General features: G+C 40.5%; 1 protein-coding gene across 1 annotated transcript in view; it reads right to left on the bottom strand.

Annotated features, from left to right (window-relative positions):
* Positions 1-18,115, bottom strand: part of HEPH (hephaestin) — a 103,974-nt gene that overhangs the window by 80,524 nt on the left and 5,335 nt on the right. Inside the window, 11 exon segments of the mRNA XM_037821506.1 lie at positions 3,894-4,106; positions 6,574-6,724; positions 6,942-7,153; positions 8,962-9,093; positions 10,501-10,643; positions 11,866-12,028; positions 14,181-14,435; positions 15,537-15,660; positions 15,663-15,721; positions 16,423-16,635; positions 17,584-17,828. Of these exon segments, the coding sequence (XP_037677434.1) occupies positions 3,894-4,106; positions 6,574-6,724; positions 6,942-7,153; positions 8,962-9,093; positions 10,501-10,643; positions 11,866-12,028; positions 14,181-14,435; positions 15,537-15,660; positions 15,663-15,721; positions 16,423-16,635; positions 17,584-17,828 (1,910 nt within the window).

The raw sequence follows: 18,115 nt of genomic DNA, 5'->3' as shown, positions 1-18,115 counted from the left end.
TCAAATCAGTCTATTCAACCTTCTCCAGGCAGATCAACTGCCCATATGGTTCCCATTGTCTATAATCCCCTTCTTCACCACCCACCTCCTTAATTTGCCTGGTGACAATTTATTCATTCTGAAAAGCTCAGCTTGAATGTCTGTTTGCCTTGGAAAGCTTCATTTCATCAACCAGGCAGAATGTGTCACAGTTCCCTCTGTTTCCATAGTTCTTCATTCATGACACCATCACAGCCTTGTGAATATTGTTTATACACCTATCTCCCTTTCTCATTAATTTCAAGCTGCCTCATTCATCCTCACATCACCAGCACCTAGCTCAACAAGTATGAAAGAATGGAAATTTACTATGTTTTGGGAAAAATAATAAAAAAACAGAAGTGAAGAAGGAAAAATAAGGAAAAACAGAAAAAAATGGAAAAAAATAGGAATACAAGAGAGGAAAGAAAAGATCCAGAATGAAAGAAAAGGTAAATGAAGGAAAGGAAAAGGAAAAGAAATAAAGCAAGAATAAATAGGAGAAAAGAAAGAAAGAAAGAAAGAAAGAAAGAAAGAAAGAAAGAGAGAAAGAAAGAAAGATGAGAAAGAAAGAAAGAAAGCTGAGAAGGGAATTGAGAGAAGGGAAGCAAAAAGGGAAAGATGAAAAAACAAAGGAAGAAAGAAAAGAAAAAAGAAGGAAGAAAGCAGAGAAGGGAAGGAATAGAAAGAAGGAAAATGAAGAAAGAAGAGGAGGAATAAAGGAAGGCGAAACAAAAAAGGAAGGATAAAAGATAAAGAAAAAGATGGTAGAAAAAAGACAGAAAGTGAAGGCAATGAAAATGAGAGAAAAATCGGGGACCAAAAGAAAGGAAAGAATGGAAGAAAGAGAGGAAAAGATAAAGAAAGGGAAATATAAGAAGGAAAAGAAGAAAAACAAAAATAAGAAAGGAAAAAAGGAAAAGGTAAAAGATGCGAGCAGAGGGAGGAAAAGGAGTGAGGTAAAAGAAAAGAGGATAGGAAAGTGAAAAAAGAGAGAGAAAATAAATTAAGAAAGGAGTTCCAATGGTAAGAGAGAGAGGAAACAAACCCTAGTGAGGGACCAGGCCAATAACGAATATTCTTCTCTTTGCTTTTGAGAAGTCTAACATGCATTTGGTGGAAAATAACGTATTACAAGCTCTAGCCTTTTTCATCTGCCATTTTCCCTGGCTACGAAATATCTAGTATCAGTTGCTACATTGTAAAAGGCTGAGGCATATTGTATAGGGTAATATTTTAAAGTACAATTTTTCTTTTCTGTTAAATGTAATGTAGGCTTATTAAAATTTTGAGCAAAGAGAAAAGAGAACTTAAAAAATCACTTATACCCCCTCTGTCCAATACTTTCAGCAATTATTAGAAAAGCAGGCTTCTGGGCCCCAGCCTAGACCTACCAAAACAGAAATCTGCAGAAGTGGGGCCCTGGAATCTGTTTTTTAATTAAGTTCCTCTTGATTCTTTCACTCACTGAAGTAGAGAACAGTGGACTTGGTCTTGAATTCCCCGCCCAGGTGCCAGTTACTGAAAGTGCAGTCTACCTTGTAGTCCAACAATTTAAATTTTGGCTAAATGTTGGCAATTTTTTTACTTCAGGTTTGCATTCTTGAAATAGTCAGACATTGAACAATCCTTTTAAAATATTCAATTTAAATTTTGTTTTATTACTAAAAAGCTGTCTACCAATTTATATTACAAAGTTAGTTAAATGTATTATGCTACATAAACAAAGTCAACTAAAATATTTCCCTAATAAAACTTTAAAAAATTAAAAAAAAAAAATCACCCATAGTCCCACAGGACTAAAACACTTAACATTGTCCATTTCTTTCTGGGCTTTTGCTTTTCTATTCGTACGTGTTTTCCAATTTTTAAAACTACCTAATTGTAATTCAGCACATACCACATTGTATTTGCATGGTAATGTTATTTAAAAAATTGCAAAACTGTTCAAGTTCATACATATGTTTATCATTCCTCATCCCTACTCCTCTTTCCAGAGTCCCAAAGTCAGATTCTGGTCCTAGCTCTGCCATTAACTTAGGGCCTTTTTCCCTGTCTCCCTGTAGCTAGGCACAAAGGTATCTCTCAACTGTAGTCAGAGAGTAAGCTCCCAGGTATAAAATGAGGAGACTTCAAATTCAAGAGATCAACTAGGAATAAGAATCAATAGGAATTTATGGGAAGAGGTAAGACAAAGAAAAGGAAAAGATAGTGTCAACATTTCTAAGCTGAGCAAATAATTTTGCCCTCCCCCTCCAATCTCTGTTCTTTCCCCCACCCCATCATAAAATATGAGAATTGAGAATTGATACAATCTATAAAGGGCTCCACCAGTTCCAACTTTCTATGACTCAGGACCTCTTTGGAAGAGAAAACAGTTTGAAAGTCCTGGAGACTGCAAATACAAAAAGTTTTATGATTTTGCTAGCAAGAAAACACAGGAATCATGACCAAGAGTAACTTTCCAAGCTTTTTCTCTTATAAACACATTCTCTACTCCCCCACCACCACCACCACCACCTCACCCATCAAAATGCTTTTTAAGACATCTACAGCCACCCTCCTTGGGCCTCAGCATGGCATGAAATTAATTTATTCATCCAAAGTAAGAGTCCTGGGAAACATATAGACTTGGCTAGGGAACCTGGCTGGCTGTACAAGAAGATTAAACTGGGAGTTTGCCTTTGGGGCCAAGGCTAGAGAATAAGGTATTTCTTATTGAGAAGTTCCCTACCCCTCAATGACAGTGCAAGTACTTGTACCTCATATTCCTTTCTGCTCCATTAACTGGTGTTTCTAATTTGCTACCAATGATTCTCCCCAGCCAAGAAAGTAGCCCAGATAGATGGGCAGAAATTAGGACCCAAGGAGTCTGAGACCAATTTTATGTCAAGCGTTTGTCAAACCAAATGCCAGGCAGAAATTATTAGATCATCGAAGAGACTTGTTTTGCTTAGGGACTTTTTTCCCCAATATGAATAGAGCTTACACAACTATAATAAAAGCTTGGTGGGATCTGTGTGGAACTGTCAGAGTTATCGTATAAGCACTATCACCACTTACAGGGTAGAAAAGGAAAACACCCTAGGGACTGAGAAGAAAAATTACTGCTGCATTATGAAAAACCATACATAGATGAAATCTGAGGAAACATTCTAGTCAGGTATCTTTATTACAAACAGAAGAAGGAAGGAAGGATGAAAAGAAGGAAGGAAGGAAGGGAGGGAGGGAGGGAGGAAGGAAGGAAGGAAGGAAGAAAGAAAGAAAGAAAGAAAGGAACATTAAAAAAGGAGGGAAGGAAGTGGAAAGGAAGATAAGGGAAGGAAAGGGAGAAGGAAAGAATGAAAGAAGAAAGTCATCAAAAGAACCACAGAGAGGGAAGAACCTGGACTAGAGCTCATATGTTCTGATTCTTGGGCCAAAAGTGTTACAGTCCTCACCCCACTGGAAGTTGGACAGTTTGCAGAAATCCTCACAAAATCTATGAGTTGAAAGCACTTACAGGTACATCTCATCAACCTCCTTCCCAACGTGAAGACTTTCACTATAGAATCTCTATGTGGCCAGAGGCTACAAGGCCAAGTTCACCCTTTTCCTATATAAAAACTGTCCTGAAGCTCAGAAGTATCCTGGCATTTCTCCTGTTTTTCCAGAAAGGAGCTTCCTCAGCCTTCTATTAATTTTACTCTTCTTGCATATGAGTTCATACAGACAACCAGAACATGGAGAGAAAATTGAAGAGGGAGAAGAAAAACAGTTTTGAAAATTTCCCCAGAACCCTGAACGTGTTGCTTCTTTTCTCTTAACCCGCATCCCTCTCCTCCCACATGTTCAACAAAGCCTCTAAGCCTAGGGTCAGCTGCTAAGACACTTACCAGGATTGTCAGGTTGCATGATGGCCATGGCAAAGGTATGAGGAAAGAGCATGGCAGCGCCCTTTCTCATGCCCTGAAGCTGCACAGTGTTGCCCTGGAACATGACCCCATGCACATCGGTCTCAGTGCCCAGGCCAAGCAGGTGCCAGTCCACTACATCACCCTTGCACATGTCCAGCCTGGGCAGGTTAGAGAACAGAAATCCATTAATGGCTGGAAAACAAGAACACAAGAGGGGATGGGGAGATGAGACCAGACTATTTGTGTACCAGTTAGCATCATGACAGCAACTTCATACTGTTTTCCCACAACTTAAAACTGCAAAGTCATCCTCAACCCTCTGCCTTCTTCTCTAATCCACTTTAGCTCTACTCATGAACTATCAAGTCTGTCCATCCCATCCTCCATATCCCTGATGCCACTCCATACATTCAGCCCTGCCTTATCTCTCCACAGCCCAACTGCCACTACACTCTGCTCCAATGAGCTCCTGCCTCTCGTCCCATTCCCCTACAACATCCTCCACACTGCCTAAGTCTAACTTCTTTAAAACACCCTAATCTAACCAGGTCATTCATTTATGAAGTCCTTCCAGGGCTCGCCATTGCTTACAGAATGAAGCGCTGACTCCTTAGGTTGATGTTCAAGACTCTGGGATTCAGGCCCAGCTGGTCTTTCTGGCTTGATCTCCTGCCACTCCTCCACCACACCCTACGTTCTAGCTACACTGAACTACTTAACTCACTACTATCACGGCCTCCCCCCTCATAAAAATACTACCCTCTCCTGTTACCTTTCCCTTGAGACTCTCCTCCCTTGGCTTCTGTAGCCCCACATCCTCCTGCTTCTCTTCCAATCTCCTTGACTGTTTCTTCTCCATCTTTCTCATGGGCTTTTCATTCTCCATCCCCTCCATAAGTGTTAGGAATCCCTGAGTTTCCATCCTCAGGTCTCAATCTGTCTCCTTTTACTCTTCACTGCCACTACCCTGGTTCTGACCCTCATCTTCTCTGGCTTGAAACTCTATAATAGCCTCATCCCTGGTACTCCTGTCTTCAATCTGTCTCTCCATCCCTCACACACATGCTCCTATCCTTTGAGCTCTGTTTGTCCAAACTGCTACTCCTCTATCATGTCCCAACTCAAAGGTCTAGCAAAGTTATGTGAAGCACCCACTCTCTGGTTCCCATGGCACTATTGCTCCACAAGATTCTTCAGTAACCCACCACATGGGACTCCAATGATGTACTTATAAATCTGTCTCCTGCACTAGATTGACCTAGCAGTAAGCACATCATTTTTTTTCTGTGTGGCTTCCCAAGCACTTGGCATGTTGCCTGATACCAGTTAAGTACTCAGTAAACTCAAACTGAAATGAACTTGGCCACAGGACTTTCTTACCTTTTCCAGCTGATGGAACTAACTGGTGATGGGAACCAAGTGATACAGCCAAAAGGCAACACATTCATTCTTGTACTCTCTTATCCTCCCCAGACAAATGCAGGGAGGACAGTTTGAAGCTAACCCATTTGTCATTAACCCCACATTCACTGGAACCAGCTTTAATGGGCCACTCTGTCTGAAAATCACCTGGGCTGCTGATGAGAATACTGGCAACCCCCTGATTCTATTTCCCCTGCTCAGAATATCCTGAATGCAAACCTATTCAGCCATTAAGCCCCATATTAGGCACTGCTTTCCTCCAAGAATCCTCTTTCTGTTTTTTTTTTTCATTCATGCTCTCTTCCTCTGAATTCCTATGTCACATAAAAATTATTCCACACAATTTAGCACTTAATTATGGGCTGTCTTGGATTTTTCTCTAATTGTTTCATGGGTGTTATTAGTCTCATCTCATTTAAAAATGCTGGGATCTTCTTGCAAGCTGGGAGTATGTTTTCCCATTCACTCACTAACTCCCCTACCCATTCATTTGGTAGTTCACTAATTCAATAAATATTTACTGTATTGTAGATAGTGTAGAGGATCCAGAGATAAGCAATGCCAGGTACTCACTTACAAGGAGACTACAGTAACAAATAGCTACATTATTGAGGAATATATGTAGCTTCCTCTTAAAATGATTTGACCAAATGCAATAGTAGTACAGAAGAAAGTGCCTTTACACTGGGCTTGAGTGTTAAGAGATGGTAACATGGGGAAGGGAGCTTTTGAGTAGAGCCTTAGAAAATGGGCAGAATTTCCAGAGGCAGAGGGCAAAGATGAAAGGAGGGGCATTTGGGTAGAGGGAACAACATTTCAAAAGCATAAAATCAGAAAAGTATATGTTCAAGGAAAGAAAACAGCCCCATTTGGCTGGAATATGGGATTGGAGAGCAGAGGTAGTGGAAAATAGGGACAGGGAGAAAAGGCTGGAAGAGTATCAGCCCAGCTTATTCCTCTCACTCTCTAGTGGATTCCTATGGCCCAATCCTCATCCTCACAATATCTTCTTTCAGTGCCCTCCATACCATGTACTGTGTAACACAAGATGTGTAGCATAAGAAAGTGCTAAATAAAAAAAAATCTATTGTTTTAGGTTGAATCCCTGAACCTGCTCCTCTCTTGGGCAAAGCTGACAATGAGATCATGTTTGTAGGGGTGGATAATGATTAAGGTTAGGGTTAAAGTTTGCTTGGGAACCCCCAGTAGTAGCCCAGAGAAAAGACATTCCCTATACCATGCATCCGATTGGAGTCTTGGAAGTCCTTGGCATCCTCTGAGATCAGTCGGGAATCCAACATAGCAGCAGCTTGATTGGCATTGCTGTACCAGCTCTTGTTCTCATCCAAGACAGTAAAGAGGAGAAACAACTCTTTATCAACACCTTTCTGCAGGTCCATTGGAGAAGAGCAGACAGAGGAATGACAACGGTTTCAGCAGCTGTAGACTGTGTATCTGCAGACTCATTTCCTTTTCCAGATTTCTAATTGATCAGCTTGGTTATTTTTTCTATCCCCTTGCCTCTAGAAGCCAGCTCCATGCCTAATTCCTATTCAGCCTCATCCTCCTCCCAGAAGGCTTCCCACCTAGAAACCCTGGTCATACCTGCTTGCCATCTGCACCCAAAGCACCAGCCTTGCACACTAGAAGGGGGCCTACCAGGCCAGAATTTGTGTCTTTGACAGGATCAGCAGCAGAGAAGTACATCCAGGTGAGACAGGCAGGATCCTGAGCAGTCGGGCCAGAGTGGGGAGGGACTGTCCAGCGATATGTTACTTTTTCAAAGGGTTTGGCAATCAAGCCAGGGTGGGATGAGCCTGCAGGGAAAACATGGCAGTCATTACTCATAATTGCCAGAGTGAGGAGCATCAGCTCCAAACAGTAAGGTAATCATCAGAAACTACAGAGGCATTTCAGAGCAGCAGCAGTGGCAGCAGCAACCTGAAATATTGGAAAGGACTCAAGTCAAGACCAGAATCTGATTTCTGGTTCTACCACTACTTGCTATATGAACTGGGGTAATTTAAACTTCCCTAGGTTTTAGTTTTCCAAAATTATAGGAGCTCTGGATTAAAGGGGACTTTAAAATTTATAAGGACTAATCCTCACTTGAAAACAGGCATCTGCTCTTATATCCCTACTTAAAAATCCACTTAAAAATGTGTAATCAAAGCCTGTTTCATAAGTACCACCAACTGTAATGTGTGCCTACTGACATGGTAATTCTGCATCTTAAAAATGTATTCAATAGAATCACAAAAGTGTGTATAAATGCACATGAAAAGATATTCTTAGTACAGCTTATATCAGAGTTGTATAATTTGGGATGGTTTTAACTTTTCTTACTCATTATTTCTAACTCTTTAAATTTTCAAACATACATAAAACTTTAAAGACCAGTACAGTAATCTGATCACCCTACCATATACCAGCTGCAGTCAATTGTTAACATTTTCCAAGTATACTTTATCTACATCTATCTTTGTGTGTATTTATATCTATGCAAACACATGCACACACACATATATATACATATGCATGTATGTATATATATAGTTTTTGTTTGTTTTCTTTTCTTTCGCTGAACCAACTAGAAGTAAAATGCAGACATCATGACATTTTACTCCTAGATATATCAAGTAAACATATCCTATGTTACCACAATACCATTATCACAGTTAAGAAAATTTCCTAATATTATCTAACATCCAGTAATATCAATTTTTCCCAATTATTCCTAAAATATATCTTAAAGCTGCTATTTTTTATAACCATGATCTAGTCAAAGTTCACACGTTGCATTTGGTTGTTATGTCTTTTTTTCCTATGGCATTGGCTTCTTGAATAGACTAGACCAGTTGCCTTGTAGAATTTCCTTTTATTCTAGCTTTGTCTGTAACTTTTTCCTTTATACTTTCAGTATTGTTTGATTTTTTGCTATTAGCTATTGAGACATATTAACATTACTCTTAGAAAAAAATAAATGAACCAGTAATTCCACTTCTATAATTCTCTCCTGAGATAATAATCCCAAATGCAAACCAATATGTATGCATACATCCATCCATTGCAATATGATTTATGATATTCAAAAATATTGAAAAAACATACATATCCAAACAATAAAGGATAAGGTACATAAATCATTGCAAATCCATGTGATAGAATATTGTATAGTCATTAAAATGTTTATAACATTATAATGCCTTTGAAAAACAATCACAATATAATGGCAAATGAGAATAGCAGGATACAAAACTGTATAAACCATAAGATGTCAAGTCTATAAATACATACAGTCTTACAAGCACAGAAAAATATAAAATAATGTATCAACATGTATATGATGATTTATCTATAAATGATGTTTTATAGTTTTCTGTGTTTTCCAAAATTCCAAAGTACAAGTTTATTTTTATAATCAGAATATATTTAAATATATATAAATAAAGTTGTCTCTTATATTGAGTCCAGCTCTGCCTCTCTATAGTATCATTCACCTATTCAAAAACATCCACTCATTGCAACTAACTCCGCCTCCATCTCCTTCCCTCCCTCCCTCATTTATATCTAGAGACATCTGACGCCACCTACAATCCACATTTTTAAAACCCTTTCCACTCACCATCACTGTACAAAGTGCCCTCATAATCTTTTGTATAAAAGACCCCATGGGGCTGCATGCTGAATGGCTGGGAAGCACGGTTGTAGAAGACCACCTGGATGGTGTCATCCACCTCGGCCTGAATCACTGGCCCTGAGAAAAGAGAATGAGAGACAATAAGAATGAAACCAGGAATGAACAAGGAGGAAGGAAATAGGAGAGGTATAGAAAGCAAAAGGGAAGCAAAAGAAAAAAAAAAAGATAGAGGACCTGTCTCTTTGCAATAACAACAATCCCTAACAAGTACATTGAGATTTACAGTTATATAAAGGCCTTGTAAATCCATTATCTCATTTTGATCCTCAAATATCATTCTCAGGTAGGCAGAACAGGAGTTATTATCTCCATTTTAAGGGTGAGGAAATTGAAACTCGAAGAGGTGGAAATGACCTTTTGGATCTCTTGGGAGAGACTCATCTAGAGGTCTTATCTTCCCTCAATTCTAAGTCAGTTCTCAGCAGACAGAAACATTATATCTTCTATCCAGGCCCTGGATTAGGTAGTCTAGCTAATATTCCTGGATTTCTGTGTGCTACACTACCTACCACCTGTAACTTAACTTGGGTTACCTTTGATGCCATCTAGAGTACCAAGACAAATGAGTCCTTACTCGGCTCTAATTTTGAGTTCCTAGTTGGATTTCTACTCAATGTCTGCACCTAATCCTCTACCTCTGCTCAAAGACTGTGGACCCATATTGAATTCCAGCTGATGATAGCTGCCAGCTCTTTCTTAGGGTATATTATTGCTCCTTATGTCTGCCTACCCAGCTGATAGAAGGCCTATTGTGCATGTTCACATCTTTTGTAATCATCTGGCACACATCTATCCCCAGAGTAGTCCATTATATTATTCTCATTTCCAAAGTTTTACCCTACGTGACCTATTTTATTTCCTAGTTTCACCAAGTGTCCAAACTACACTTAATCTTGCTATACTCTTTTAATACTCTACCAAAGACCTCCTGGACACATTCTCCAGGATCAGGGTCCTAAGCTTGGTTCTGTAACTTTCCCCACAGAAAACAGGGCTCTATGTCATGCTGACTTACTCCTGGCCCCATATTGCCCAGGACTGGATAGTCTTACTGCCTTATCTGCCCATACCTTCAGGAATACTGAAGAAGCAATTCTAAAAACATGAACTATACAATAGTGGTACCAGAAGATGGTTATTGAAAAGTTCGGTAGTAAATTAAGTGTGAGAACTGTCACATACTCTTTTGGAGTTTCATGATGCACAAGAATCAATCAAAGGCTCTGAGAAGTCTTGCAGTGAACAACCCTAATTGACTCTGCTTAACCCAGTGATTTTGTAAATATACTGAGACCTATAACCCTTTTTTTCACACAATACTCTTCTCTTGTGACTCACTTTGGATGATACTGGTCTAAAGTGTGAAACTAAGACCCTCATCCCCCAGCCCCAGGTTCCAATTTCCTAGTCCTCCCCACTTCTCTGGCTTTAGTCAATGAATTTCATAAGTTAAGTATTCCTCACCCAGGATTCCCAGATGCTTATCTTCCTCCAGCTGCACCTTCTCCTGGAATGTCTGATCTTGGAAGGCTTCATATCGGACTTTCCAGTAAGTGCCTCCAATTTGGCTAGAGCTCTTCTGAAAGAACTTCTCAGAGCCACTGTCACATAAGGAAGCAAATATCATATGATTCCATTGGGTTTCAAAGTAACTATTACCTCACCATTAGTCTCTTCAAGTTATGGATCTTTATGGTCAGGAAGGACGTCAGAGATCATCCACGTTAATTCTCACCCAGTGACAATACCACCTCTGGCAACACCCCAACAGATATCTACAGCTTCTACCTGAGTCTTTCAAAGGACAGAGAACTCATTCTAAGATAAGGCAATCCCTCCTACTGTTGGGTAGTTTTAATTACTGGAGTTCTTCTTTACACTAGGCTGAAATCTGCTTGCTTTTAAGTTACAGACAGTAAGACCAATACTACCCTCTAGAGTTACATAGCCTACATTTGAATCACCCTCAGATCCTCATAATCCATTCTCCCCTTAATCAAGAATAACTTTCACCCCAAAATGAAAACCCACTAAGGTGTCAAGCCCAGATGGAGACTCTGGAAGCCACGCTGAGATCCAGGTGCCTGCTTCTCTGTTTTATGCAAATTCACTCTATTATGTCCTGCTGGAAGAATAATCAAGATGAGTTTCCTAGGATCATCCCCCATGCCCTCTCCTAGTCATCCTTCAAAGTGCTTCTTCTGTGAAACACCTGACATCCCTGATTTTCCAATAAGTTGGTATAATTTAAAGCTTAGCAACTGAAAAAAAGCACTAATCTCCTGCTCCATCCTGCCCACATGTGGGTCATGGATGAGGCAGGAAAACTTGGAGAAATTCCCCCAAAAGGCTGGGCATGGAATGGCCAATGGGCAAGTTGCTTCTCCTCTCCCTACCTTTCTCAGAGTAATCTTTATCCCCTGCTCAAATGCCTCCTTCATACTATGGAAAAAGAAAAGAAGGATCAAGGCAGTAAAAAATGGGTGAGATACAGAAAATTTGGAGAAAAGACACTTCACTTGATGTAGGAACTGAACCCACCTGGGCCTTCCTTTCTGAACATGGCCTGAGATTCCAGAAGAACCAATCTTAACTCTTCTAGGATCCCTTTCTGGGGCTCTGGCCTAATCCTACATAAAGCTTTGCTACCCATAGCTCCCCAAAAGCAATCTCTCCAGGAAGTCACAAGAACTTAGCTAACAGATGAGTCACGTAACCCCCAAGATTGTGACCCCCAAGTAGAGTGAGAAATATCTGGGAAGAAGAGAATAAGTGTTTGGAGCTGAGCCCAGGAATAGGGAGAGGGAGTCCACTGCCTCTTATCTGTCTGGTTCCCTCAAACTCTTCCCAGTACTCCCATCATGCCCCATTGGGCCATAGTCCCATTGAATTTCATGGGCCTCAATGAAGTACTGCCGGACTTTTCCTGTGAGCAGGTCCACAGGAGGAGCCATGGAGCAAGACTTGACCTTGTAGAGTGCCTGCATGCCATCTGGAGGAAGAACACCATAACTCACTCCATTTCACCCATTCATTCATTAGTATTTCTACCAAGAGGACCAACCTTCTTTCTTCTCTTAGCGTTTCCCACTCCTACCATCTACTAGATTCTTTATTCCTGCCCAACCATAGGCCATCTTCTTTCACTCTTCAATGGCCTGGCTGGGAGAAAGCCCAGGTGGGAATTCAAGTACCTCCATCTGCTCATATCACCACTGACTTATTCACTAGATCCTCATCCCTGCCCTTGCAACAGGCTCACAATGCAGCAACATCACAGATCTTGAAGTCAGGAAAACTGATTTCAAATCCAGACTTTGCCACATAGACAAGTCACTTCCTCAATCTGAGCTAAGTTACCTCTTTTGTGAATGGGGATAATAGCGAAAACCACCTTACAGGGCTGGTTGGAACATTGAATTAAATGCATTTTAAATTGAAATGTTCCCAAAAAGGAACACCTTCTATACATGGAAATGAAGCTTCAGACTTGGTACTGTCAGGAAAATGTAGATTCTAAGTAATGTCTCCAAATGCAGAAGATGCTACATAAAGGCAAAATGATAACAGATGATACTACTATGCATTTGCTTAGCATCTTATAGATGTCATTCAGCTATATTATCTCATTTGAGTCTTACTATATCCCAGGGAGATTTATAAAAATCATCATGTCCATTTTGTAAATTATAAATCTGAGGAATGAAGAGGAGGAGGAAAGGATATTAATTTTTGTTGAGTATGTATTATATGCCAGACCCCTAATCAGGTGCTTTACATATGTTATCTCCTTCAATCTTTATAACCATCCTGTGAAATGGGCTTCTACTATCCCCTTTTTGCAGATGAGGAAAAATAAAGGATCAAAGGTTTAAGTAACTTTCCCAAGATCACACAGGTAATCAGTGGTGTAGTTGAAACTACAAATACTGAGTGGTCAATTTCTTCTCTTATATCCACTCTTTTGGTCTCATTATCCCCCTAGTTTCTCAGTTTTAAAATACATTATCTTTCTGAAAGCGCATATCTATTAAATGACATAGGCATCACTATCCTCATACTCAGATGAGAAAACAGAGGCTTAGAGAAGTGACATAACTTACCAAATGTAGTTAAGCAACTTATGGAAACAGGATTTGAATCCAAGTCTGTCTGGTACCAAAATCCACATTTGTTCCACCATCATGCTGCATCCCTAAACCCCCTTCCCCATTCAAATTCTCTTACCAGGCACTTTGGGGACAGAGAACAGACTCAGGATGATGGAGCATGGGTAACTAGACACTCTTGGATCAAACGCTACTACCTCAGCCTCATTATCCTACTGGTCTATAACTCTTTACCTACTCAAATCCATTCTCACATGCTCACATATCACCTCCCTGACACCATCATAATTCATCAAACACCAAATGATTAGACAAAGTGATATTTGAAGATAGATCTTAAAGTCTATTTAGATCATCTCCATCATTTTTACAGATGTGGCAAATGAGGCAGAGAAAGGGGAAAAGACTTGCCCAAAGTCTGCATAGTATGCTTTTGCAGAGCTAAGATGACAATTTAAGCCTTCTGATTACTTATCTGATCCTCTTTCCACTGTCTCATATGTTCCTATTCCCCTCTGATGCTCTTCAATGCACTTTGCTATTACTTCAACTATTCTCCCTCTGAAAGCCAACATTCAACCTCTATGGCTGTAGGGTCACAACTAGAATATCACTACTCAACCATAATATTTCATGGTCTCTTGCAGAAGCCCTACTCTCCTTTACCAACCTCTCATTCACTCCTAAATCAGCTAAAAATACCTCCAGGTCTTAATTCCTTAGAATTATAAGCAAAAAAAAAAAAAAAAAATGCAGCTTAAAAATCCACCTTTCTATCCCTAGACCACCTTATGTTAGAGATGGGGATGATGAAATCCAGAGAGATGTGCCTGAGGTCATCCAGCAAATTAATGGCAAAGTCAGGAAAGAACTTAGGTCCCCTGACTTTTCATTTAATGTCTCATCCTTTATACCAGAATGCCTCACCTGGAAGACTTACTTATCTCACAACTCCAGGCCAGAAATCCAGCCTCCTGGTGACCATTATTGCCATCTCCCTCCTACACCCCAGGGGTCAAAGTTGTTGTGTCTCACCTTGCAAGTGACTGTTCACTTGACAAGTTATTAACCAGGTGCCAGGCTCCTGAGGTACCATCTCAGCAGTCACAAAGGTGGCTGGAAAGATATGAGCCACATCAGTGCGGTGGCCTCAGATGGTCAGCATCTGTCCATGGAAGAAAGCTGTGTGGACATCCACTTCATTGCCCATGCCAAATAAGTGCCAGGCCACACGCTCCTGCGCACACATGTTCAGCTCTGGTAAGTTCCCAAAAACAAAGCCATTGATTGCTGCAAAAGAAACCCCAAAGAAATTATCAGAATTAGGAAAGGATAGCTAGTCAGATACCTTACTCCTCTCAATGAGAAAAGTTGCACCATCTAACAATAATAATACATTTCAAAGAGCACACTGTGCTGACCATATGCATTATCCTATTTAAATCTGACAAATATCAATGGGAAATACACATTTGTCTCATTCAAAAAATGGGAAAACCAAGGCTCAAAGAGGTGAAGCTACTTCTTTTCCAAGGCTGCAGAGTTAAAGTGGTAGAGTCATGATTCAGACCCTGCAAATGGGGACTCTCTCTAGGGAATGGAGTTTATTTTGAAGGCTATTCCTTCCTTTCAGCCACCTTCAAAAGGACAATTGTCTAGTTATCTGATTAATTGCTTATTATAAGCAATTGATGTAAAACCCAAGAGAAATTTAAGCCTCCCAAGCCATCCCTTACACTTCCCTTCTGAGTTGTTACCTCCCTTTGAGATTGTCTGGCGTTGAGCCCACCACTGCCACTAAAGGTAACTAAATCACTTCCTTAAATAAACAAAAACAATATCGATTTCTATTTCCAAAAGCAGTTCTCTGCTTATGCCTCAGGACTTTTGTGGCTTTAGTTTGTTTTTAATTTAATTAAGATAATCAATTCTCCTAAAGATAGAAGCCCAGAGTAGGATGGGGAATATAGGCAAGTTAGTTTAAAAGTAACCATTTTTCTTCACAAAATGGGCATTTCTTCCAGGTAGCATCATTTTTAAAACAAAACAATACTCATTAATTATGTCAATGAACAACCCTCACCAAACTCACTGAGAATATTAAAAAATCTGGGCTATTCCACATTATGATGCAAGGTAGCCTAATGGCAAGAGCATAGTTATGCAGTCAGTCAGATCTGGGTTGGAATTTCAGCTGTGCCACTTATGTGCTGTATAACCTTAGGAGCCTCAGTGTCTTTATAGGTAAACAGGGAAAATCTGCATATCCTATCAGTCTTAATAAGGATTATAAAAGCCCAGATATGGGAAAGCATACACCATATGCTAGGCCTCGAGGAAACCCTTAATCAAGACTCAATGTCACGGTGTGGCTACCTCTTCCCAGCTCACCATGCATCCTGTTGCTCTCCTGAAAGGCCTTATCTTCTTTGTTCACTGAGGCAGGGTCTGAACAGTAAGTGGCAATGTTCTCATCGAGGTGCCAGCTCAGGTTCTCATCTACCACACTGAAGAGAGCAGAAAGAAACCATGTTCCACATCCTGCTGCCAAGGAGGGGAGTTCCCCTCCAGGGTTCCTAAAATAGATAAAAAATGTTGGTGCCCTTGAAAACTTCCTTTCCATTGCAATAATAAACTGCGAGCATAGTTATATGAAAGAAATAGGAAGACAGGAGCCTCAAGAGTCTAAGAGCAACAGAAAAGCAGATAGAGCCATCTGCTGCTAATTTCCATTTCCAAACTCCCCAAATAAAACCATCATTTTAGTTAAGCCTAGGGTTTATAGTTGGGGCACACAGGATCTAGAACAATTTACCCCCCACCAACCTTGACTTTGTCTTCAACCCAAAACAGGACCTCAACTTGAACACACTCTACAACACCCAGGTCTTCAAGCCTGACTATATTTTGTACAAACCCCATTCCCAATCAAGTCCTCTATCCTCCCCAAACCGTAATGACTTCACTTTCAATCTTACACACCCTAAATTCCTTATGTCAATTAGACTTGATCTCCATCATAACTATCCCCATCATAACTAGTTTTAATGACGACATAAGAAGACAATAAAAAGTGGATTTTTTTTTTTAGGTAAAATGGTAAAGAAATAGAAAAAAAATAATGGAGAGGGAATTTGGGAGGGTTTGTTCCTGCTAATGGACAAGGGTGTTGAATGAATACTCCTGGGGTTGCTGCCCAATGTATAAGTGGTTCAACCGTATCACTGCTTCCCCTAGATGTCCCAAACCACATCTTGTAGCTCACTCAGGCCTGTACCTCTTTTACAGGTGATGAGGGGTCCAATGAGGCCAGTTGCAATGTCTCGTGGAGCGTCCACATGAGAATGGTAGATCCAGGTGAGGCATGCCTGGTCAGCATCTGTGGGTGCATGACCTTCTGGAATGTTCCAACTGTAGATGTGACTGCCCCCGGGGGGAACATAGTCATCAGCTTTTAGCCATCCAGTGGAACCATCTGGGTATAGAGAGCCTAGAAAATGAAATTATCACATGCCCAGTCCCAGGGTCAGTGAGAGGAAGTCTGGTAGAAACAGAAGCCAAGAGAAGGCTAACATATGGGACACAAGTCCAATATTGTAAAAGGGAGAGTTGTAAGGTCCAGCACTATGTAGCAACCTGAGGAGAGCATGGATTCAAGTCACATCAAGCCAAAGAACCTCAGATCTCACATTAGCAATGAATGGAGAGGTAGCAGCCACTGGGGAGGATTTATGGCCAGGCAAAGTGCTGAATGGCCTGAACTAGTGGTATTTTAGTGCAAAGCTGAAGGCATGGAGACAAGGGAGAAGAAAGAATTCCCTGCTTAAGCACACACTTTGGAAAACAGAAAGCAGAGAATCATAGAATTTCAGTTTGAAGGCAACTTAATGAACAGCTAGTCCACTTCCCCATTTTTTGGAACGAGAGAACTAAGGAAAATAACTTGTCCACGGTCATACAGGGAGTTAGTGGCCAGACCAGGATCTTCTAACTTCGCTCTTTATTCCCCCTCACTCACTGTTGTCAGTATTACAGGCCATTGGGCCTGGGATAGTGGGAGATACAGATGAATAAACTGACTGCCTCTTAAGAAAAAAACGTTCCTTTCAAAAGACTGATGTTAAAATGCTCTCTTACATTCACAGCATACGCTTCTCTCTTTTCAAAGCATATTCAAGTATTTATGAAAGTGACACCTTAAGGCAGTTCTTGTGATAAAAAGCAGATTGTATCTCTACATTCCTGAGGAGGAACCTGAGGCCCCAAGAGGAGCGACGACTTGTCCCAATTCACACAGTGTAGAATAACAAAATGGATACCAACACAACCAATAAGGAGGAAAAAACTGTCATTTCTCCCAGATCCTCTATTCCAGGTGGCAATAAATGAAAAATGATATTTGTTACTGGTGGAAGGAAGAAATGGTGGGCTGTTTTACCTTCTGAGTCCTTCTCATAGAAAATGCCATGGGGATGGATGGTGTAGGGACAAATGGCAAAATTCTTCAGATGGATAAGCATGATATCCCTCACCTCAGCTTGCAGCACTGGCCCCAGAAAGCCCAACCAGGCTGCCTGGGCCACCTCATCCGTGTATGAGTTGTCCTTATATTCCTTATAGATGGTCTTCTGATAGCTGCTCCCTATCCGGTTCTTGTCAGACTTTAGGAAGCTGGAAGCCACTCTGAGAAAGAAAAGAGAGCAAGTCACAATTTTGCCCAAATCATCAAATCTCTGGAGGGTTGTTTTTCAAAGGAAGCTGACCAAAATGTGTCCATCTTTGTTTAGTGCAGAACAAGAAGAATTGGGATTTAATTCGTGAAAACATGAAAGCTTTAGGTTTGGGACTGTTAGACAATGGGAAGTTTATGAAATTGTTGATATTTCATCATTTTTGAGCTACAGAAAAGGCAATTTTATATGGTTCAACCCAATATATAATAATGGGGAGACAACTAACTTTGAACTGAC

This window comes from Choloepus didactylus, chromosome X (genome assembly GCF_015220235.1).
Source record: "Choloepus didactylus isolate mChoDid1 chromosome X, mChoDid1.pri, whole genome shotgun sequence".
Taxonomy (NCBI): Eukaryota; Metazoa; Chordata; class Mammalia; order Pilosa; family Megalonychidae; genus Choloepus; species Choloepus didactylus.
Note: the sequence above shows the minus strand (reverse complement) of the source record. Positions and strands in the feature narration are given on the sequence as shown.